Source organism: Ovis canadensis, chromosome 11 (genome assembly GCF_042477335.2).
Source record: "Ovis canadensis isolate MfBH-ARS-UI-01 breed Bighorn chromosome 11, ARS-UI_OviCan_v2, whole genome shotgun sequence".
In the NCBI taxonomy this organism is placed as follows: domain Eukaryota; kingdom Metazoa; phylum Chordata; class Mammalia; order Artiodactyla; family Bovidae; genus Ovis; species Ovis canadensis.
Genome location: NC_091255.1, coordinates 48,522,963 through 48,546,880, shown reverse-complemented (window position 1 = coordinate 48,546,880; position 23,918 = coordinate 48,522,963). Strand labels below are relative to the sequence as shown.

The following is a 23,918-nucleotide window of genomic DNA, read 5'->3' as shown; positions in this document are numbered from 1 at the left end:
ACAAAGTTATACAACCATCACCACTCCAATTTCATAACATTTTTGTCACCTCGAAAGAAACCCTGTACCCCTTATCAATCACTCCTGTTCCCCCCTCTTCAGCCCCTATCAACCATTAATTTACTTTCTGTCTCTAAGAATTTGCCTGTTCTGAACATTCTATTATGAATAGAATCATAAAATGTGTAGCCTTTTATATCTACCTTCTTTCACTCAGCATAATGTCTTCAGGGTTCATCCATGTGGTAGCACTTCATTCCTTTTTATAGCTGAATAATATTCTGTTATATGGATTCACTGCTTTTTATCCATTCATTTATTAGTTAATGGGCATTTAGTTTTTTTCTACTTTTGGAAAAATGGCTTAATTAGTTATGTATTTTTAAAGCTTATATATTACTTAGCAAAAGTAGAATAACACAATACTAATTAATAGACACTTTTGTATATATATTTGTCTTGATTGTCCTGGAGGTAGGGGAAAACATGAGTAAAATATCCTCTATGAACAATAAGTTCAAAATTAGTGATTTTGAAGAAAGGTTACCACCTTACTTCCTATCCCCATGACCTTTTTAGGAATTTCAAATTCGAAAAGTGGTGATAGAGGGGCTTCCCTGGTGGCTCAGTGGTAAAGAATCTGCCTGCCAATGCAGGAGACATGGGTTCAAGCCCTGATCTGGGAAGTTCCCACATGCCTCAGAGCAACTAACCCCATGTGCCCCTGTGTGCCACAACTATTGAGCCTGTGCTCTAGAGCCTAGGAGCCACAACTACTGAGCCCATACGCCACAACTGCTAAAGCCTGCACATCCTAGAGCCTGTGCTCAAGAGAAGTCACTGCAATGGGAAGCCTACACGCCACAGCTAAGAAATAGTCCCTGCTTGCCATAACCAGAGAAAAGCCCAAGCAGCAGTGAAGACCCAGCACAGCCAAACATACAGAAATTAAATTAAATTTTAAAAAATAAAAGTGTTCAAAGAATCTTTTTTGTTATCTTCAGTGGTACAAAGTGATTCAGGAAATACTGAAATACAGAGGTTGAGTTAATTTGCATTTCATAGGTTGGTTTGATGAATGCATGCAAAACACTTAAAGTCTCAGCAAAAAAATAAAAGGCTAACTAAGTCAGCAAGTTTTGATTTTAAAATATATATATATATATTGTTATGGTGGTTTCAGGTTAGAAAATGTATAAAGTCACAGCTTAATCAAGAATGGCGAACACTGTATGTCATGTCTATCTTTGATATTTCAAATAGTTCTCATGATTTTTCCTAAAATCCAAAATATAAAGAATCTTTAATTGAACACAAGCCAATCCTTTGATTATTGTCAGAGCTCCCTATAGGGTTTCTATTGTTTCCTTCCTAAAATTGGGAGTCCAGGTCTGGACATAGTGTTCCATTTTGAACCTGACCAATATTGTATCACCAGTGGTACCTCTTATCCCTTCATCTCTAGGGTTTTTTCCTTTTTCTTTTTGTTTTGGTTGCATTGAGTTTTCTTTGCCACACTTGGGCTTTCTCTAGTTGCAGTGAGCTGGGGCTACTCTTCATTGCAGTGCACAGGCTTCTCATTGTGGTGTGTTCTCTTGTTGTGCAGCACAGGCTCTAGGGTGTGCAGGCTTCGTAGTTGCAGCTCATGGGCTCAGTAGTTATGGCTTGTGGGTCTAGAGCACTGGCTCAGCAGTTGTGGTGCACAGGCTTTAGTTGCTCTGCAGCATGTGAAATCTTCCCCGACCAGAGATCGAACCTGTGTCCCCTGCCTTGCCAGGTGGATTCTCATCCTCTGTACCACTGAGGAAGTCCTATTACTAGCTTTTAAAGGGATGATGCTCTACTGTGGATGCGGCACTTATTCATCAAGTGTTGTTCAGTCGCTCAGTCATGTTCAACTCTTTGCGACCCCATGGACTGTGCACATCAGGCCTCCTTGTCCCTCACCATCTCCTGGAGTTCTCCCAAGTTCTTATCCATTGAATCGGTGATGCCATCCAACCATTCATCAAGTGCTTCTTGTAAGTTGAAGTGTAGCCTACTGTGAGAGCTGAGCCTTGGGACAAACCTGCCCCAGTCAGGAATCGGGCCTTTCTGGAAGCAGGACAAATGAAAAGACCTTGGATTGGAGACCAGTCTGCAAAAGAAGATCGTGTTGGACAACAAGACTCCTGCCCTTGCTGATCATTGTCATTTATTCTGATAGCATTCATTGCATTCTCATGGACCAGGCTCTGTGTCAGAGCTATCTGTAAAGATGAGTGGAGGTTAAGCCCCTACCCTCAAAGAACTCAGTCCAACAAGGGACTGAGCACTGGATCTATTAATTTAATATAAAGGTCTAACAGAGACACATGTAATGGTGTTACTTCAGCTCAAGTTTCTATACCAGACATCATCAGGATACTCCCAATTCTGCTGTCTTAATGGAGTATATATGTAAAGAAGAATGAATATAGACAACCACAGATTTCATTTTCTCATTAGCTTGATCCTTATTCCAGAAAGGGACTAACAGCTGGTATAGAGATTCATTTAGCCTCATTTCACACAAATTATGAATACTTGGAGCGGGACATATTTTTGTATGACAATGAGTTCTAGCAATAACAAGATTTTTAAAGTAATTGAGTAATTATATTTATTTATGAATCTAGAAGTCAAAACCTTTTATCTTCATCCTCATTGTTGTGGTTGAGATAATACAAGCATGAGAATTTCAGGAAAAAATCCATACTTTTACCAAATAGCAGTCCAAAGAAAGCACTTAAAATGTTTTAAATGTCTGTTTTCCCAACAGATTATTCTTTTTGGAAAGTCAATACTAACTCACAAGTAGTATTCATTGTACATGCTCAAAAAGGCAACGGTTTTATGCAACTTTTTTGCTAGAACCTGGTTTGCTCTTTGATAGCAATCTCTTGTTAGACAATTCTTATTGCATAATATCACCCCTTTGTTCCACTCTCCATCAGCTACTGGCTGACCACACTATAGGAGAGACAGGAAGCAATGTCTCTTATTTGAGCTCCATTTAACACTTCAAGATCTAATGAAGGATTTTGAACCAAAACACAACAAATTATATAGTTAAATCTACAATCACTTTGAAATAGAAATGACATCATGCAACCAGTTAACTAAAAACCAGACGAACTATTAACACTTGTACAGAGATTAAAGACAGTAATTTATTCTATAATTTTGATTTAGTATGAGTTTGATTATTTATTTTTCCAATATGTCATTAAAATCATTTTGCTAATGAAAATGGTTATCTCCCCTGTATACTAGAAGGTAAGTAACATGAAGGGGAACTGACCCAGAATTAGGCCTACTCCTGCTATGCTCACTCATGAAGCAAGTGTGCAAATTGTTCCTTGCCACCATCCCATATTCCCCACACCCACCCCTTGCAACATTAAACTGCCAAACACCACCCAGGAACGGATTTCCTATTTCGTCATTTAAACCCATTATCTTGTTGCCTCACTATCTTGCCAAACTGGTTTCCCTCTACTTTAATTCTGAGACATGATGTGGCAAGATAACACGTCTAGACTGTTTGTATAGACAGTTGGGTCTTAAAGTTGAAGCAGAGGACCAAATGCCAAGTCCTTTTTTTTTCCCTTTCCAGTCTACTGCTTGGACTCCTTGTAATCCCAGAGATTGTCTTGACTCCAAAGCAGTTCTTTGTGTTTTACAGGGTGCATCATTTAGTACAGCAGTTGTCCAATAACTGCAAGGCAATAGACTGAAAGTTTGGGGGAAGAAAATGAGAGTATCAGTTCAGTCACTCAGTCGTGTCCGACTCTTTGCGACCCCATGAACCGCAGCACGCCAGGCCTCCCTGTCCATCACCAATTCCTGGAGTTCACTCAAACTCACGTCCATCGAGTCGGTGATGCCATCCAGCCATCTCATCCTCTGTTGTCCCCTTCTCCTCCTGCCCCCAATCCCTCCCAGCATCAGAGTCTTTTCCAATGAGTCAACTCTTCGCATGAGGTGGCCAAAGTACTGGAGTTTCAGCTTTAGCATCATTCCTTCCAAAGAAATCCCAGGGCTGATCTCCTTCAGAATGGACTGGTTAGATCTCCTTGCAGTCCAAGGGACTCTCAAGAGTCTTCTCCAACACCACAGTTCAAAAGCATCAATTATCTGGTGCTCAGCTTTCTTCACAGTCCAACTCTCACATCCATACATGACCACTGGAAAAACCATAGCCTTGACTAGACGGACCTTTGTTGGCAAAGTAATGTCTCTGCTTTTGAATATGCTATCTAGGTTGGTCATAACTTTCCTTCCAAGCCATAATCAATTGAAACTGTAGCCTTTGCCTAACTTGCCAATTGGAAACACAGTTAATTTAGTAAAGATTAACTTAATCTCTAGAGTATATGCACATATACACTGAGGATTGGCATCATGAAGCTGATATTTTGAGTGAATGGCCCTGCAGGAGGGTGTTGGTAGATGGCAGCCCTGTGGATTAGGAGTTTCAGGGACTTCCCTGGTGGTCCAGTGGTTAAGAATCTGCCTTTTAATGCAGAGGGTGGGGGTTCAGTCCCTGGTCGAGGAGCTAAGATCCCACAGGCCTCTCAGTATGATAAAAGAAAAGATTAGTAGTTTCAGGGGACTCCTTTCAATCGAATCAGAGTTGTGAAGTATGGGAAAATCTCCCCGTTTGCCGCAAATTATCTGTATATCCATCAACACTCCAGAATTTTATCTTTTTAAATGTCAGGCATTTGGTCACTGATTTCCAGAGTACGGTTTACCTGGAAATGACTGTCAAGACAAGCTTGGTGAGTAACCAGGGATAAAAGATGATGTTATCTCTAAAGGTTGCCATTTAGTGGCATGCCCCAATTACATTATTCAGGTCATTGTATACCCGCTTTTGCATCCTCCCAGATATAGAATACATAGAATATGTGTCCTCAGAAAGATGCTTGTGGTGATTGATGGTGACTTTGGTAAAATGTAGACAGGGACTCCCGAGAGCCAAATGGGAAAACCAAACTGACAGCATAATGCTTGCAGAAGTCCTGGGACTGACAGATCTCTGGGTGATAACGGGGCCTTTAGAGGAGTGACTGAAAGACTGAAAAAGAGTAGTGGTAAGATGGCGAGAAAGTTTAAAATTCCCAAAGTAGTGTTTTTCATTCTTATTTTACTATGAATCTTTTTGATAGTAAATACATGGGGCAGGGGTTGGGTGGGGAAAGACCTTACCTAGATTTAATCCCCTCAAGGTTGCTGGAACCAAGTCAAAGCACAAACTGAGCTGCCTCTTCGACACTCCTAAGAAAAGCCTCCTTAAAACAGCCTCAGGAGCTTACTTCAAATCCCAGGCCTTTGTCTTTCATCTCTCTGCTCTTGGGGCTCTGGGTAGTGCCACATCTGGTGGTGGTTTGTGTGAAAGGAAATAATATGTATAATAGTTTCCTGTTTGGTCATTTAAACCTATCCTTGTGCTGGACAGAATTTGACCCACTTCGCTCAACAGCAGCGTCCTGTCACTAAAGTACCCGTTATTTACAGTGATCTGTCAGCTGAAGTCACAGTGCTTTACTACTAGCCCCAAAGCTGCCCAGCCCCAAAGCTGCCCAGCCCCCTTATTTTTATCCTTCTTATCTTCATTTATACAAACAGTGTTATTATAGCTTAAACTGGAGGCTGGGATTTATTTCTTTAGAGGACAGAATTATTTTCGATAAGAAACAAAGCCTAGTAAATATGGGCATTGTCATCAGTCTCTTCTCTTATTCACTTTTGGAGCCACCTTTCATTTTATTCTTGAACTTTATTCTTGAATTGAGTTTTATAATTTATTGTGTAATGACTGGCAAGGAGTTTTTTAAAAGCAAAACCAAAAAGGTGCCAATAATAAAATGAAAACTATTTAATACTTTGAATTCCTTTTTTCTGATTGGGCTCTGAACCCTCACCCTGGCCATTCTTGACAGTCTTGCCCTTGAGGTCTTTCTTTGTCTTTCATTTACTGCAGAGATGGCCAGTTTTCTTCTCTCTGGGTGTGTCCATTTGTGGTTCTGAATGTCCCAGAGACCATGAAACTTGGAACATTATTTCTGTATATTGTCGTTGTTCAGTTGCTCAGTCACGTCCGACTCTTTGTGACTCCAGCACACCAGACTTCCCTGTCCTTCACCATCTCCCTAGAATCTCTTCATACAGTAAACTCTTTTAACTGCAGAGTGAGTACCGACAATTCCTAAATTTGTGTATATATTTAGGGGGGTGGGAAATTCCATTCTGCACTCATCACTTGCTTTTTACTCTAGTCCCTTAAACTGACTTCAGTTTCTTCTTCCTTAGAGACATTGGGAGTGTATGGATACTTCATTTAGTTTGGACCTCTGGAAATGCTTATGATAAAACAGAGAGAAATGTTTGTAGCATCACAACGTGTTTGCTTAGGGCAGGGGTGTGTATAACTATGACCCACAGGCCAAATGCAGTCAGCAACTTACTTGTGCACATTAGGGCTAAACATTTGTAAAGTGTAAGGGAGAACCAAAGAGTATGGAACAGAGACTGTATGTGTCCCACAAAGTTTAAAATACTCTCTGACCCTTTATAGAAAAAGTTTACTGACCCCCTACCTTGGACTAGCATCATGTGTTAAAATTTAAAGCCTTGTATTTAGAGCAGCTGGTGTCTCTTTGAACTTCAGATGTAAACTCTTATTGGGTACTGCATGCTGTACCAGATTAAATTATACTACATTTATTCCAGTTTGATTCTATGTTGGCACTATTTATATATTATTTCAGTGCTTCTCAATTCTTGCTGCATCTTAAAAATCATCTGGAAAGCTTTAAAAATACTGTTTCCTAGGCCCCTACACCAGAGATCCTGATTTAACTGATCTGAAAGGGGGCCTGGGCATAAGTGTGTCTTATATGCTCTTCAGGTGATTCTAATATTCAGGCAGGTCTGAGAAATACAGACCTATACCACCTGAAGTTCTGTTTGTGGATTGACAATCAGACCATATTGTTAGTCAGTTTTTATTCACATTTTTCATTAGAAATATAATAAAGATCCATTATACAAATTGCTCTATAATTTCAAGACAGAAGTGTTGCTCAGGGAAATTTTAACCGAGACAGTTTTGAAATGTGAAGAGCATAAGAAACAGACAATGCCGAGACCAGAAAAATAGAATTTAAAAGATAGGAACTGAAAGGAGCATGCTGGAAAAAAAAGAAAAAGAAAAAGAAAAAACCACTCAGAATTTCAATACACAAATCACTGAGTAGATTTCTTGCTGTCTGGGTAAGTGTATCTATTTTCAAAAGTGCTATTAACATAAACAGAGCAGTAAATCTGGGGCACCATCCTTTTTTTTTTTTTTTTCAAAGTTGTTAAGAAGAATTATATCAGTCTGCAGGTGTCACACGCAGTTACTCAGAATCAGAAAGAAGGCTGATCAGGGGTTAGAAGATCTCCATCTATCTATCTTTTTGCAACCAACCACGTCCAGGCTGTTTATTTAATACTTCCTCTTGCTAATGAAGGTACTTGTTGGGGATGGGTCGGGCTTTCCCATGTCAGCATAAGACTGCAAGATTTGAATGTGCCCTGGTGTTGGCTTCACTGACCACAGCAGGTACCCCAAGCAGTAATAACAGGTAACAACAGAGTTTGCATCAGACCTCTGACAGTTTTCCTTCCAGTGTATTTCTTTTTCTCGCCATTTATCATCGTGTTCTTTTCCCTCTTCTTTTTTCATTTTTCCAAACCAGCAAGTGTGGAGGCAAGACACATCAAAGCAGAGATGGGAAGTGAAAGAGCTCTCGTTCTGGACAGATTAGCAAGCAATGTGGCAAAGCGAAAAAGCTCAATGCCTCAGAAATTCATTGGTAAGAATACAACCCTTTGTCCTGCTGTTGTTAGCAGATAGTTTGAATGAGATAACATAGGATGCTTACTACCCAGGCCTTTCCTAGTTTAATCTCTGTTAAGATAATTGATTTTTCCATTTACAAGTTTTATTCTTTGGGATTCACTTTGGTAACTAGAGCAAATAAAATAAAATATTTTTAACTAAAAAATCTTAACTACTAAAGAGAGGAGTATTTGGTATCCAGTATCTTAAATGAAGTTGGTGTTAGAAATGCTGTTCCTTCCTCTTTATTTTGAATGACATATGTTGCATGAGAGAGTTTGTGCAATTTACACCAGTAAGATGTTCAAGATAGCATTTTTGTAATCTTTTGTAATTGTATTTTACAAGTTGGTTCCCTTATCATGCTCAAACTTTTTTCAGGCTCTAAAATGTATTGCTATATTTTCTTGAATTTGATTGAGAATTGGTTTTAAAAGAATGTGGTTGAGAATGCATAGATTTAAATAACAAGGTTTGATTTAGTCACTTGTCTTACTGGAGTCAATTTTTATACCATTGGTTTTCACATTGTCAAAAAACACAGCAAGAATGAGATGGCTAAGAAATAATTATGTCCGTTAAAGTGTTAGGACTGCCAAATGGCAGAAATATTTTGTTGAACTCTCCCAGATGTTTACCTAAATGTGACTATGATATTTAAAATAGATTTGTATTTGTGGAGTAGGCAGCTGAATTGAATGTATCGGTTTTGCTATAAATTGAAAGTCGGTGATATTGAACAAAAATAGTTATCACACAAAAATAGACCTTCCTCAACACCAATAATATTTTAGAAACCTGTCAGTCTGTTTTTCCAAAGCTGTTGCTACTGTTGATTTTTTACTTCAGTTATTTTGTGTTTATTCTTTTCAATAGCTTTTACAGATATCAAGCACCTGCCTGGTTTTTCAATCTGATTAAATTTTATTCTGGTCTAGGTAGTTTCTAAATTCTGGTCTAATTAGCTTTTTAATTTTATGTGAATTATAGAGATATATTGAAGGAACCCATATATTCCAAAGCTATCCAGTTTGGTCTTTATGCTTATTTATTTTATGTTGATTGGCTGAGAAGTTTTTGTATCCTTTTAGTTACTGTAAGAATAAATCGTGTCAGACTAAAGTTGGTGCATTTCAATTTAGAGAGACTCTTTCCTCATCACCAACTCCCCTCTCGTGGAGGGAAGTGTCAGGGGACATGCAGTGACTTCCATATGGAGTTTAGGCACAGTGGACGAGTCATGACACTAAGACATCATATTAAAATATTGCTTATACATCTTTTGAGCTGTACTTGTGTAAAGAGGTTCTGTCTGGAGTACAGAAGGAAGCTTGAATTATTATTCTGTGCCATGAGTATAATGTAATTTGGGGGATGTTTTGACTGTAGAAATGGCTGCAGCTGATGTAGGTGGAGGAATATGAGGAGAAATGGGCAAGAAAAAAATGTAAAGTGACTTAATTTCAATCCACTTATGGTCCACGCATGTTGGTCTAAGAGAATTAAAGTATGAGAGAAGGTACTTAGTTCATATAATTTCCTTAAACCTGTCCTTGAACTAAAGCCCTACTTAACAAGTTGCTTTGGTATTTTCATGGGTTTAAAAACACATGTCCAAGTCCATGCCATTTTGCTTATTGCATCAGGGATCCATTCCATTTGTTTAAGACCGTTATGACCAGAGGGTTTTCACTCTTCCATTTCCAGACTCAGGAGGGATGCTGATCTGGTAGGTACTGATTTCTCTCATCTTCTGAACCATCATGTTCTCTCTGCTGGCATCAGGAAACCCAGTCTAGTTAGCTCTTGATTTGAGCTGAGGTAGCAACTTCAGGACTTCAGGGCCCTGAATAGCTGGGGGAATTTTTTTTTTTTTTTAATTGTGGTAATGTGCAGTAGGAAGAGCACTGGATTAGGAGCCAGAAGACCAGGTTCTGGTTCCAGTTCAGTCATTTCTTAACTGTGTGTGTTTAGACAAATCTCGTAACCTTTCTGTGCCTCTGTTTACTCATCTGTGAAATGAATAGACTGAACAGGTGATAAAATGATCGAGAAGGTCCCTCCCAGCTCCATCATTCTGTAAGTCTGTAAGATGAAGTATAAAAGCCAGCAATTATGAGCACCACTTTAAGTCAATATGTATAACTTCAGATAACTTTTTTCTCAAGATTGTGTAGATATGATATGTTATTATGTTTATTATATGTTATAAACCATATCATATAATTTAGGGTGTTTTCTTCAGAAAGGTGTCATTTAACCTGAGTAACTGTAAAACATCTACATTAGTTCAACAGTTACGTGTTTTACTTAGAATATTACTACCGATTCTTCCACTCTTTTTGTCCATTCATTTATCATGCAAATGTCTATAGAGGTCCTGCCATGTGTGTGATAGTCTGGTTCCTAGCACTGTTCTCATCTTCTAGCATTGGCTTTTACCCTGAACCTTAAGAGATTTTTTTTTTTTCACTAAAACTCTCTGAATCACTTAACTTAATCAACCTTTTTGATAGAAAAGAATGATTTCAAAGGGGAACTAAAGGAACATTATGACACCGTGCAGTATTCAGGATGTAGTGATATAAGACTTGTGGAGCTAATATCTTCCCTCCCTCTTTTCTCTCCTCTATTTCCTCTCCGAGGCACCATTTTCTGAAAGGATTCAGCTGCCAGGGAAATGGCAGTGGGTAAAATGTGAAGGAAGAATGAGTCACTCCCTTTAATCCTGGCTGATGGTTGCACAGCTCCCAGACCAGCCTTGGCTTCTCTGACCTCTTGAACTGTGAGGGTAAAGGTGAAGATTATACCATCAGATCAGCCTGTTACTTTCCTAACAGGCTTGAGATAATTACCCGTAGAAAGCATTTTCACCCATTAGAGATGACGGAGGAAGCAGGATGGATTGTATTGTCTAAATGCATTTAGAAACACAAAAACATGCCTCTGTTGAAGAGTAAGGAGGAGAAAATCACCCAAGGAGGAGAAAAATGAATCACCTTTTTAAAAATTCTCCAAGAAATGTTGTATCACTTTCTATAAAATGGGAAATAAATTGACACACATTCATTAGAAATCAGCATCTTTACGTCATCAAAATAATTCTTCTTAGTTGTTCTTTCCAAAGAAGACCTTGCTTTTAGCACCTAACCCCCATAGGGACTGTCTTTTCTCTGAATCTTTTTCTCCGGTTACAGACTTGCTTGACTATACTTCTAACTAGGCCATCTTCAAATACTTGGCTCAAAATAGAGGCCAGATTTCTCTCCTGGAGGGAGGAGAAAAATGACTACATTTCTGCATATTTCTTTTTCTGATTTTCATTCTTTCTCCAAAAACAGATGTGTTATTCAGACCAAAGTGGTTACCATAGCATCTCCCTATTTTTTTTAATTTCATGTATTACTTTATTAAAGGAAGTTTTCACATTGAAAAGAACATGAAAAAAGATCTCACTCACCCCCGGTAAACATGTCGTGAGGTTTTGACACTTCAGCAAACACTGTCGGTTCTCCCTGTGAAGTAACTAATGAGAAATTGTCTGCTTTGGTTAACAGGGTGACAGGAAGCAGTTTTAATGCCTATTTCTAAAAGCAAAAAGTATCTTCTCCTGTCCCTTCCCAAAGGGCCGAAATCCCTAATCCTATAAGCATCCAAAGTCATAGCCTTTTTGAACTTGAAGGAATATTAGGAACCAGTAGGTGAAGTTTGTTGTTCATTAAGGGAGGAAGGGGGATGGGAAAGATGGAGAGAAGCAGCTAGTAGGTGACAGAGCAGGGCCAGAGCCTGGGTCTGTAATGTGCTGCGGTCCAAGGCCTTCCTTCCTCAGAAAGTCACCCAGAGCCGTACATGTCATGTGCGCTACACGGGGGCTTTGAAAAGGGGAGGATCTAGTCACTGAAAGCTGGTGGAAGAAAAATTCCTGAAGGCCAGTCATTCTCTCTTAAGGGTGTGTTTTCTTGAGAAAAGAGCTGTGGTGACTCCATCAGGGCAGATGACAACCAAATAGCACTTCATGGTGACTCACAGAGGACAGGCTTCTGCAGTAACCGAACGTGGTCTCCAGCTCAGTTTTCCTCACCGCCACCCCCACAGCTCTCTCTTTTCTCTCTTCTCCTTCCTGCTTCTTGTTCTGTGGCTTCCTACCCTCTGTTCTCCTCCTCCTGGAAGAGGTGTTAGCCACTTCAGTCTCACTTAGAGTGAGATCAGAGCCATCACCGTCATCAGATATTCCATTCACCCTACTTACCTGCCCTTTTTTAGGGGGAGGATATGTGCTTGGAGTAAGAGTAAGTGATGATACACATGGGAAATGGTATGAAGGTATCAGCAGATACAATTAAGTGATTTGAAGAAGCTTAAAGCCTTAATGAAAACCCTGGTGTTTCACATTACCCTGTTGTGATGACTATCACATGAGAATTGTTATTTTTCTAATGTCAAAATCATTTCTCCTCCTCGTCAAAAAAAATCTTTCAATGGCTTCTCATCAGAATAAAATCTAAACCACCCAGGCGCTCTGAGCCTTTCACAATCTGTCTCTAAGTTGTCTTTTCTAAATGTATCATTTCAGCCAGCTAATCTTTTAATTCAGCCGTAATGAACTACTCCCACTTCTGTGTTATCATTCTTTCCATGCTCACTGTCTGGAATGCCCTCCCTCCCATCTGCCCTAAACCTCCACGTGGTCTACATTCCCACACTGTCCTGAGTCCTCTCTCTGCCCTCCCCCTGCAATCCAGGCGGGTTTAACAGTCTGCTTTTCGTGATATATGTAACTGTCTCCATCACCATCACTTCCACCACCTCAGATTTCAAGCAGACTTTAGAGGAAGAATAAATTAATATTTGTCCCATGTTTTTTGGCATATTTGAGGTGTGGTATGTATTTTCCTCTCTCTGCTATCTTGGCTACTCTAAACTTTGTTCCACCACATAGTATTAAGGATACTGATATGTAATGAAATTGTGTACACGCTACATCTCCTGTTGGATTGCAATTAAGTTTGTATTCTTCAAAGCTCCTAACATGGTATGAAGCTAGCAACAATGATAATAATAGATCTGCCACTTGTTGAGTGCTCACATGTGCCCGTACTCTGTCATGCACTTACGGACATCATGACAACTCTAGGCATCTAGGTCTTTATTGAATGCATGGTACTGGTCCATATAGAACAAAGCATAGTTGCTTTTCTATGCTTACGGGAACCATCCCAGCAGAGAATCCAGAGTCATTGCTGGTGGTGGGATTAAGACACGGGTAAGATAGCAGCCAGGAACAGTTAATGCTCAAACACTTACTGAAATACATGGGCCCTTGGATCACAGCTCCATTTACCAGCTGAGCAACCTGTGCGAATTAGTCAACTTGTTTGTGCCTTAAGTCCTTCATCTGACTAAGAGATGATAATTCATCTTAGGTTAAATGAGTTAATAGGCTAAGTACCTAGGACAGCACTGGGTATATAGTAGGACTCAATAGATAGTAGCTATTCTTCTTCGTATTTACAAATAAGGCCCAGTGCTTGGTACTGTGAAGTAGAGAAGTAAACAGATTAGAGGGGTGGATCTTGTCCCTGGATGCCCAAGGCAGAAATCTGAATCCACGTGCCCAGCTAAGGTCCCTTTTAGCTCTATGCTATGATTCTGTCCTTTCAGGTTGGCACTTAGCAGCCAAAAACCATATACCCTCACCACATTGCCACAACTCAGGACGGGCAGATGCTCAGTTCAGGGTTACCAGAAGCCTAGGCAGTAGGGATTGACACCTTTAAAAGGAATCACAGGTAGGGAGCAGCCCAATGAGGCAGCCTGGGTTTCTAAACTTAGGACTTGTTGTTGCCATTTGTATTCTCATTGGAAGAAAACCTCCACTTCAGCCCAAAGCTGCTCTCATTAATCACGCAGAGGTGTGGTTTGATTTTGACTAGAAGCTGGACTGGAGGCTCTGAGCAGGTTTGGGAGCAGTTACACTCTTGTGGTTTGACTAACCTTTTTTATGAGTGTGTTACTAAAGAAACGTGAGCTGCTGGCTTTTCAATTACTGTAGCTTACCCCTCCTGAGTTTCATACACATTGAGTCATCGTGTCTACAGGTGACTGATAATCATCTGCACTACTCAAGTTACCGTAACTCAGAGATGAGGGGATCTGATGAGGGCAGGTTGCGTGCACGTGAAGATCTGAGGCTCTCCCATCTTCTTAAAAATGAACAATGGTCTGCGTTAACCACAGAACTCAGTCACATATTTCCACATCCAGAGCTGATTTTCCTCTTGCTGTTTTGCCTCTTACAACCTTAGCACTCAGCTGTTTTCTGACATGTGCTGCAGGTGGTAGAGACTGTGAAATCGTTGGCCTAAATAGGCGAAACAAACTCTTGGGAGAAAGCAGAGGTTGGGATGTGCCTGCCCCACCTAGGAAACTTTTTGGAGCCTCTCTGATAGGCGAAAAGATAAAAAGACTTCCAGAGATTCCTGGCATTTGGAGGAACTCAGTAGAGTTAGCTCACTGAAAAATCATCAGTAACGTTGAAAAGGCCAGGAAACCAAAGTTCATCATTTGTGTGTCACTTTCAGGGGAATGAATATTTGTGACTTAAGCCAGCTTTCGTATTCCAGTCTCATTCTTCCAAACAGCTCTGATCAGAGACACAGCCAGTCTGGCACTTGAAAGAACTATTGATTACTTTGGCAAAGGTCTTTTTCTGTTCCTTTTTATTGAGTAGTTAAGGCACGGTGATTTTCTTAACATATTTTTTCTCTCAGGTATTTGTCTGGAAGCCGTCAAGTTGGCCTTAAGGTAGTGGGGATGCAGGACAAATCCATCTGATTAGGTCTTTTAGCAAGTCTTTCTGTCTCCAACTTCTCACTGTTCTGGTCCACCTTACACGTTGCTGTTACATTAATATCCTTAAAATAACATTCTGACCGCAAGCCTCTCTTGCTCCAGAGCATAAGAGGTTTGCCATTGTCCAGATCTAAGCCCTACTGTTTGTTGATAGTTCAGAATGGGCATCATTTGATCCCACCATGTGTTATCTTTTTTCAACATTCCCCAAAATGTTGGAGGCAAAAGGCTGGGAGGCTCACGGGGCATTTGAAAACCTTGATCTACGTGGCTAGAAAATTATTTTCTTTTTAGTTCTCTTTGAATCTTCCTGATTATACCAAAGAGAAAGATTTTGACTTTATTAGATGTTAGTTGTCTTCAGCACTAATCGCACACTCGTAAACTCTAATTTTAGCAAAGAAAGGGGATCTTTGTCTACAGGTACTTACAGTATCTGATCAAACTTTAATAAATTGCTGTTTCGTTGTCTTTATTTTTCATAGTTACCTTCTATTTGTGGCACGTGACTCTGGTTTTCCATTTATGTTGGTGATACAAAGTTTCCTTAAAAAAACAAATTTCTTTTAGCAAAAAAGGAAAGAAAGAAAATGCAAGCCGATTCAAACCAAAAAACAAAAAACAAAAAACAAAAAAAAACAAACCCTAATGTCTACCAAGTGCTTTCAGTGTGCCAGGTACTGTTCTAAGCTCTTACTAGTTAAGGTAGATACAATTATTATCCCCATTTTACATGAGGACATGGAGCCACAGACAGGTTAAGGAACTTACCCAAGTTCACACCACTGGTGATGAGGAGGCAGCATCCAATCCCCGCCATCTAGCTCTTGCTCGCAGCCTCTGCTCTGCCCTGGGGTGTTGCTGCTGCACAGAGTGGAGGGATAAGTGGAGTTTGAGAAATCCTTTATTACATACTTCCTGATACTGCTGTATCCAGACTCTCATTCCTCCCTGCTCATAGCTTGGCTGGTCCCTCATGTCTGTCTTGATTCATGCTCATGTCTCAATTAGGATGTCTCTTCTGCATCTCTGAAAATCTAAATCCAACCAGTTCATCAAAACCCTTCTCAAAATTTAGATTTTCCAAGAATACTTTCCCTTCAGAAAGTACTCCTAAAGTTTTCGTATTCCTTTAACATTTAAATAGATAGTTTGTACCAGACTGCCCTGCCCTTGCCTTATAATCCTTTTTACAGAAGACATGTTCCCCCACCCCCGCTTAAATGCCTCAAACATGGCATTTAGAATAAAAACTTCTATAGAGCAAGGCAGCCCTTTCTAAACTTTTAGCATTTATTTTTCCCCAGTTCCAACTATCCAAGTCTTATTTCTCTCTCCCTAGGTTGGAGAGTCCTCAAGAACAGAAACTGGTTCTTTCAATCCTTTTTGTCTTTTTGTGTTTTTTCCTCCCTGAAGCCTTTACTGTGCGGCAGTGACAAGTATTGGAACAAGCATAACATGCTTCGGAAATGTTAGGGAAGACAGGTTATCATTTACCAAATCTCTCAGAATCCAGTGTCTACAGAATGAAAAAGCATCAGGAGTGACCTTGGCCTCGCTTCCAACCCTTGACACGTCTTCCCCACTTTCTTGTGCCTCCACCAGCCACTCACCATTGAGCACGCCTGCCATCACTGCAGACCCAGCTTCTGCCTTCCCTGTGGCCAGAGCCTGTTTTCTAACACAGAACACCCACACGCCCTGAAGGTGGCTAAACTCTGTTTTCAAAATTTCTCAGCAGTTTGACATGAGAAGTAGGAGAGGGTGACCACAAATAAATTTTTCAGTTAAGTGTGAGATAAGTCCTAATGATCACATATGTATCAATGACACATCTTTTCAAACAAAAGAAGAATAACACACTTGATGAGGACAAACATCATGATCTTTCATCAAGAGAGCCTTTCTAAAACTCCCTGCCTTTGAAGTGCTTTTATTTAAATCTCAGTCCATCTAATGACCGATGTGTTTCAGGAGTAGTAAGTTGGAGTTTTGGGGGCTATTTTTTCTGCCTCTGCAGCTATTTAAAAAACTGCCGAGGGCAGAGCATCCCCACTTTTTGCAGCACATCCGGCCCCCTAGCTCCCTAGTATTACAAGCAGAAAAGGACAAGCAAACTAAGAGTTCAGGAATGGACTGCATCTTCAGAGTTCACGAACAGTAGAGATGCAGAAGCCCCCACTCCTGACACTGGCACCTCCCCACCCCCTCCTAAACCCCCTCCTAATGTTCTCTTGCTTCTTTTCTCCAGGGTTCCCCTCTGACATGAGCAGTGGAAACAACTCACATTGTAGCCTAAACTTAGTGACATCTCTGACTCCCTCTTGCCTGCTGGTTTCAGTTATTTTGACTGTCCAAACATGTGCTGTCAACCACTGTCCCATGAGACTTCAGCACCGTGCAGGACCATTTCGCCTGGGCTGAGTGCTTTAAGCAGGCAGCTTGTCCTTCCTCATTTCTCAAGGACTCCAGAAAATCATTCTAAAAACTCTGTGCCTTTGTGGTGTTCCTTTTGTCACCGTTTCTTTCCCTTGTTGTAGGTGAGAAGCGCCACTGCTTTGATGTCAGCTATAATCCTAGCTACATGTACGAGAAGGAGAGCGAGATGATCCAGACCCGAATGATGGACCAGGCCATCAATAACGCCATCAGCTATCTCGGGGCCGAAGCCCTGCGCCCCTTGGTCCAGACACCACCTGCTCCCACCTCAGAAATGGTCCCGGTTATCAGCAGCATGTACCCCATAGCCCTCACCCGCGCCGAGATGCCAAATGGTGCCTCTCAGGAGCTGGAAAAGAAGAACATCCACCTGCCAGAGAAGAGCCTGCCTTCTGAAAGAGGTCTGTCCCCCACCAACAGTGGCCACGACTCCACGGACACTGACAGCAACCACGAGGAACGCCAGAATCACATCTACCAGCAAAACCCCATGGTCCCTCCTCGGGCCCGCAATGGGATGCCACTTCTGAAGGAGGGCCCCCGCTCTTATGAACTCCTCAAGCCCCCACCCATCTGCCCAAGAGACTCCATCAAAGTGATCAGCAAAGAAGGGGAGGTGACGGATGTGTACCGGTGTGACCACTGCCGAGTCCTTTTCCTGGATTATGTGATGTTCACTATTCACATGGGTTGCCATGGCTTTCGTGACCCTTTTGAGTGTAACATGTGTGGATATCGAAGCCATGATCGTTATGAGTTCTCATCTCATATAGCCAGAGGAGAGCACAGAGCTATGCTGAAGTGAACACCCGGGCCCAGAGACGACCATCACCTGATCATTCCATGTCATTCTTAAAAAACTGATAATGCCACTCACCTAACAAGTCACTCTCAAACTCAGTTCCAAACCCCTTTCCACAACATTTTGTCCAAAGGATCACGTTCGTGTGGGCAGCAGAGAAATGCTGTCCACATTCAGAAATCATTTGCAGATATATCTTGTTACTACTTTTGTGAGACCTGTGTTTTCCCATCAGGGAAATTTAAAAGCCAGTGGATTTTATATTTAAAAGCCAGTGAAATATTTGGTCATAATCTTTTGTAGCAATAGACAGGCATTCTTTGGAGTCTGTTGCCAATCAGAAGAGTCCCCTGGTTGTGCTGTGTAAGACATTGTTTTCTAAATACATTGGCCATATGTGGAGAAGCCTCATAGTCCTCTGCTCAGGTCCACAGAGAAGAACTGTTGACCAGCTAACCTTGCTGGGAAACCTGGCCCATGTGTACTTCACACAAGTTTGAAGGGTTAGAATATGAACTCTCCATCCCAAATTAGAGTCTAACAATAAGGAAAAGAGCAGCCATAAAATAAGCTACCAAAAGCCCCTACTCTCCAAGCATCAGATCCACCTTTTATCACACAAGCGAAAAAACCCAAGTTATCTGATGATACTTCTGCTTCTGCTTTTTATCCTCCCCTGTCCCATTAAAGTTGCTTTGGGTTAAACCATGCACAGAAGAAACTCTGTATCAGAAGAACCGGTGGTTTAAACTTAGACCGTCATTGGAACTCCAGGAGGTTGTCTGCTTGGATGATGGCATCCTTTTCCTATGATGGAGATTGGCAGGCGTGGTTCTGAAGGGGGAATGATTCAGCAGCATCACCAGGGATGGAGGGAGGGAGGAACAACCCACCTGGAAGTTTTTCATCTCCTTCGTGGAGTATTGGTGTACAAATCCAAAGCAAACTTGCCAATGACTTTCGACCAAAACCAAAACAAAACAAAGAATCATACCCAAAGTATGACTTAGTCTCCCCCACCCCACAGGAAGGAATCAAGGCTAAACACCATGATCAGAGCTGAGCTTCAGAATGGATGAGGAGAGAGCCCCTCTGCTGGCAGGCTCTCCTCCATCAGGCAGGTTGGGGGCTCCACCACCTCCCCCACACACATTTTAAATGGAGCTGTTATATTCCACAGTTTCCTGAAAATTTGCTCTTGGTTCTGCAGATGTGTTGGCCATCTTTCTCATTAATTGTGGGAGACATGCTGTCAAGGAAAAGTGCTGTGATAATTGTAAAATTAGCACTGGAATAGGGGTCACACAATCTGTTAGCTGAATTCCATGTTTGCCACTAATTAGCGGAATGACTTTGGGCAAATCCTGTAACTCTTAAAACTAAGTTTCCTCAACCATAGAATTAGGGGTGGATTGGATTTTGATGTTCTCTGAAGATCTTTTCCAGCTTTAAATTTATGTGATTGTGTAGTAACCACAATTATGTTTTTTTTAACCTCTTGATGTATGGGTATTAAGCAGAAGGCGTATGTGTATATGAATATATGTTTCACATTTCTTTGGTGTGAAAATGGTAGTATTGTTAAGCTTTTCCTTTAACCACTGAGTTGTGAGTGTGAAGGGGAAGAACAAAAAACAGGAAGGTATCTTGATCTTGCGCCCGAGTGTGCACACAAACTGGCCCCTGCAGCTGCTTACAGAGCCTTATTTTTTCTCTCCTTTGAAAGTAACTGTGTTAGGAAAAATAGATGCTGCTTCCAGGGACCACTTCATGGAGCCTATTTACAAATTAAGAGTCAGTTGTGAGAACATTTCTAGCAGAGGCAAGAATCCCCAATTCCTGGTAGAACAGTGTTTTATGTATCTGCCTTGATATTTCGAAAGGGCTTTATGCATTAGGCTCAAACTCAGCGCGTCTGTGTGCTGCCAGTAATTTAAATGTTCCACCTCAGACTGCACAAATGGCTTATCCTTCTTTGTAGCATGGCGTCTGTCTCAGGAAAAAAAGATTTTGTGAAATTCCATGGCAACAGTCCCAACATGTTTGAGATTTCAGCTAGAAGACTAGCTGGATTTCAGTGTGCGGGATTCTGAACATCACTGTGTTTCTGTAATCCTAGACCCCAAGCCACACCATGTTGCTTACACCCATTGTGAAAGAGGAGCTGCTTGTTATATTTTTGAAATACCACACATCCTGTTGACTCTTTAGGGGACAAAAGGAAGAGAATTCGGAAGCAAGGATTAGCAGAAGAGAAAGCTAGGGAAAGCGAGTATTTCCACCAGATTAGTGGGAGAGTCTTTAGAGAAGACATCATCTTCTGCACCTTAAGATAGTGAAACTAAAGCCCTTCCCACCAAGATGGGGACTCTGTAGCTATGACCCTGGTTTTCTCTGTGACTAATGGATTTTCTGAATGATTTCCATCGTTCTGAGGTCAGTTTTCTGAGTGAGGTGACCTCTCACACAGGCTGCACATTCATTGTTGCATTTTGAGCCTCTAATTGGGACGTGTCAAGTCCAGAGAAAATGTGTATGTGGAAACTCCACATTCTTAAATCTTGAAATTGAACAGGGTGGAATGTAGCAGTTGCCACAACACAGGTAAACACTTGCTTCTGCAGGCACTCCTTATCCTACTTAACCCTCTCCCTTGCTTGGGGTGGGGAAGGAGGTGAAGAAGAACCTTAGCAAGATGCCTAGAGAGGAGGGCAGGTTAAGATTTACATCTGACGTTGCTTTACAGTGAGGTCTTCGGCAGCTTCTGACAGCACAGTTCTTTTTTCAGCCAGAGTCCCTGTGACTGTGAGCTGTGTAGGTTTTCTCTCTCCTTCACTTTCCCCAATCCTTTTATTAGCCAGGCCCCCACTGCACACCCAGGAGGCCGAAATCTAAGGAGCAACCAAACCTGTGAAAAATTCCCTTACAGCCAAGGTGGTAAGAGTGGAAAAGGAAGAGAGCTGTTATCCAAACGTTCTTTATTGTTGTTGGAAGTGTTGCCTGTGTTCCCTCCTGCAGTTTCCTGGTTGAGGTGTCTCCCCTCTTACACTCCACACCACCACCAGGAAAAAATGTTAATAAATCCAGCAGTCTTTAGACTCCTTAAGTCATTCTTCCAAGAAGACATTAACCTTGACACAGATAAGCTAGCTAATGTTATGCTTTGTTATCCATTCTAAGCTGTTCCTGACTCAGCTTCCAACTTTATCAGTGACAAAATGTCTCACCTTTTAAAGGCAAGGCTTATTTAACATTTTGCCAGACCCAGAAGTAAAATGACCTCAGATTTCTTTTGCAAAGAGAGATGTTTAAAAACACAACATTTTATTCAATTGAAACACTGTGTTAGTAACAAATCTAGCACCAGCATAATGCTTTTTCCAAGGAGCTTCTGTATCACTGTTTTATTCCCCTCCTCTGCTTTTTTTCCCCTCAGCTAAATGTGAGGTTTAGAATGTTTTTAGGGGGAAAAAGCAATACTTCTGATACATATCCCAGGACAGGCAGTAAGACTGCAGTGTAAATGTTAAATGTCTAGTGTTTGAAGTCCTAACTTTAAAGTGTACCCCACTATGAGTAGGTAGGTTGGTCTCTAGTGGAGATTTGGAAACTCTGTAACACTCAAGATTTGAGTCTCGGAGTGTCCAGGCTCTTTGACAAAGAGAATTAGAAGTTTGAGCTCAAGAAGAGAAAAGAAAGGGGAGTGATGAAAAGTTTGCCCTAGAAAATGGGCTCAGGCTGTGCAGGAGATAAGAGAGGTGCAGTGATCCTCCTCATCTTTTAAAGAATTAGGAGCTATTTTTATGCTCAGGCAGAAAGTGCAGTTCAGAGACTCTCTATAGGCAGAGTTCAGGAAGCAGAATGATTGGGGATTTAAGTGCCTGTGAAAAGGACAATTTTGACCTAAAACCAAAAGCTAAACCTGGACCATCCCAGGGAAAGGACTTGTCTCTAAGCCTAACCGACTGAAAAGGTCTGAGAATGATCAGTGAACCCAGGGTTGGAGACTGTGAACTTGGAAGAGCCTAGAAGAGAGGTCTAGGCTTTCGACTTGTGTAGCTCCTAGCACAAGACTGTACCTTTGTTGACCCAAGCTGTATATAGCCTATCCCACACCATGTCATCAACATGAGAAATAGGTCTTTGCACTTTGAAGAAGCTGGATGCAAGTTTCCTCTGAATATTACAATAGTGAACTGTCATATGGTGATATTGAATTGTTATTTGAAACTGGAATGTTAATGTTTTGATTTTTTAAAATGTAAGGACATAACAATATCTACCTCCCAAGGATGTTGTGAGGTTTTATGTAATTTTGTCTATTAGGTAACATTACTTTGTTTTTGGGGGGTGAGGGCTTGGATTATGTTGGGTGGCTGTAGATTTTCCACATATTTCTGTATCTGGATTTAAAGTCATGGAAAATATTCAAAAATCATACTAAGACCATGATAGAAATTCACTTGCCAATAGAGGCAACTGATCCCAAACACACAGTTTGCTTCATGTTGTTTTAATGCCTAAGAGTAAAGACTGTGCTGAGCCTTAGAACCAATGGGTATGAACCACACGGTACAGAAACATCATGACTTTGCTGTCAAATAAGTAGACTGGCTTTGCTCCCTCACCATCTTATGAGCCTTCCACCATTAATTCTCCCAGCGATTTAGTTCCCTCAAGTGGTCCTCACCATCCATCTCTCCATCAGTCCCACTCTAGAAAGCCCAAGAGCAGTCCCACGATGTCACCACCTTCTCCCAAGCCCAAGTCACACGTCTGTGGGGCCTACTTCATTTTCTGTATGTGGGGGCAGCTTTGCTTCTTCCTCTCCTAAGAAGACTGAGAATAGAACTTTTGACATGTTAGGAAAATGGGGCAGCCTTAAAAATGACTGATCCCATTGCCAGTGACTCATTTACACAAGGACTTTTCCAGGTTAGCAGACAAGGCCCTTTTCAGTGGGCCTGCTTCTGTGGGTTCACAGAAACCAAATTACTGTGGGTTGCAAAGAATTAGCAGGTCATTTGAAAAGCAGACATCCCTTTACCCAGACTGTGGTTTTGCATGCTCAAGTTCTCAGTCTGTAAGCTTTGGTGAGGGATCATTTTGGCTACTGGAAAAACCGTAGCTTATTTTTAATTTCTGGCTGCCAAAGCCACCACACGTGTGGTCTGTGGATGACCCTTGTCTGCAGAATGACAGGGTGGAGGAGGGGGCAGAGAAGGGAACGGGGTTTGGGGCTCAGGGTTGCCTTCCCACCAGGAGTGAGGGAGGGAGACCTTGCTGAGTGGTTTTGACGCAGCCTGAGCTCACAGCACTCTGGTCTGGGTTTCTCAGAAATGCCCTCCCTGCCCAGCAGTGACCTTCCCTCTTGACCTGGAGTCCGACCCCTTGGAGCACTGTAGTGCCCTACTCCTCTGTAAAGACTGTACAGGTTCAGCTTTTGAAATGTAGCAATGCTCACTTTGCCAGAACCCTAATGAGTGCATTCCCGCCTTGAAAACAACCCTGCTGATAGTTTTCAAAGTTTCTTTATTATGTTTGATTTTTACATTGAAAAATGAAATAAAAAATACTGGTGTGTTTAATCATCGCGCATGCCTGTCATTTGTTGTTGCTGTTGTTGGAAAATGGAATTCCTTCTGCCCCTAAGAGTATTTTCTTAATTTAGCCCCTCTGGCTCTTTCTTAAAGTTCAGATACTTAGATAAGCAGAATTATCACTGAACTAAAACATCCTGCCTGATGCCTTGCTGAGCCTGCCGTTGGTGTCCTACTCCTGGCCCCGTGTCCCCACGGTGGGACTCTGGGTCCGCTGGCCCTTAGTTCACTAAGGGGACCTGAGGAGGTTGGGGGCCTGGATATGGCAAACACGACACACTGGGCATGGTGTCTCCCAGTTTCAAGACAC

General features: G+C 41.5%; 1 protein-coding gene across 6 annotated transcripts in view; it reads left to right on the top strand.

Moving 5' to 3' along the window:
* Positions 1–23,596, top strand: part of IKZF3 (IKAROS family zinc finger 3) — a 91,536-nt gene extending 67,940 nt beyond the window's left edge. For 4 of the 6 annotated variants that reach the window (XM_069543350.1, XM_069543348.1, XM_069543349.1 and 1 more), the window contains 2 exons: positions 7,773–7,889; positions 17,308–23,596. In XM_069543350.1, the coding sequence (XP_069399451.1) occupies positions 7,773–7,889; positions 17,308–18,011 (821 nt within the window). In that variant the 3' untranslated portion in view covers positions 18,012–23,596. Of the gene's footprint in view, positions 1–7,314; positions 7,659–7,772; positions 7,890–17,307 lie in introns of those variants that run through there. The other 2 variants (XM_069543351.1, XM_069543352.1) reach the window with 2 other exon arrangements.
* The last annotated feature ends 322 nt before the right edge of the window (positions 23,597–23,918 follow it).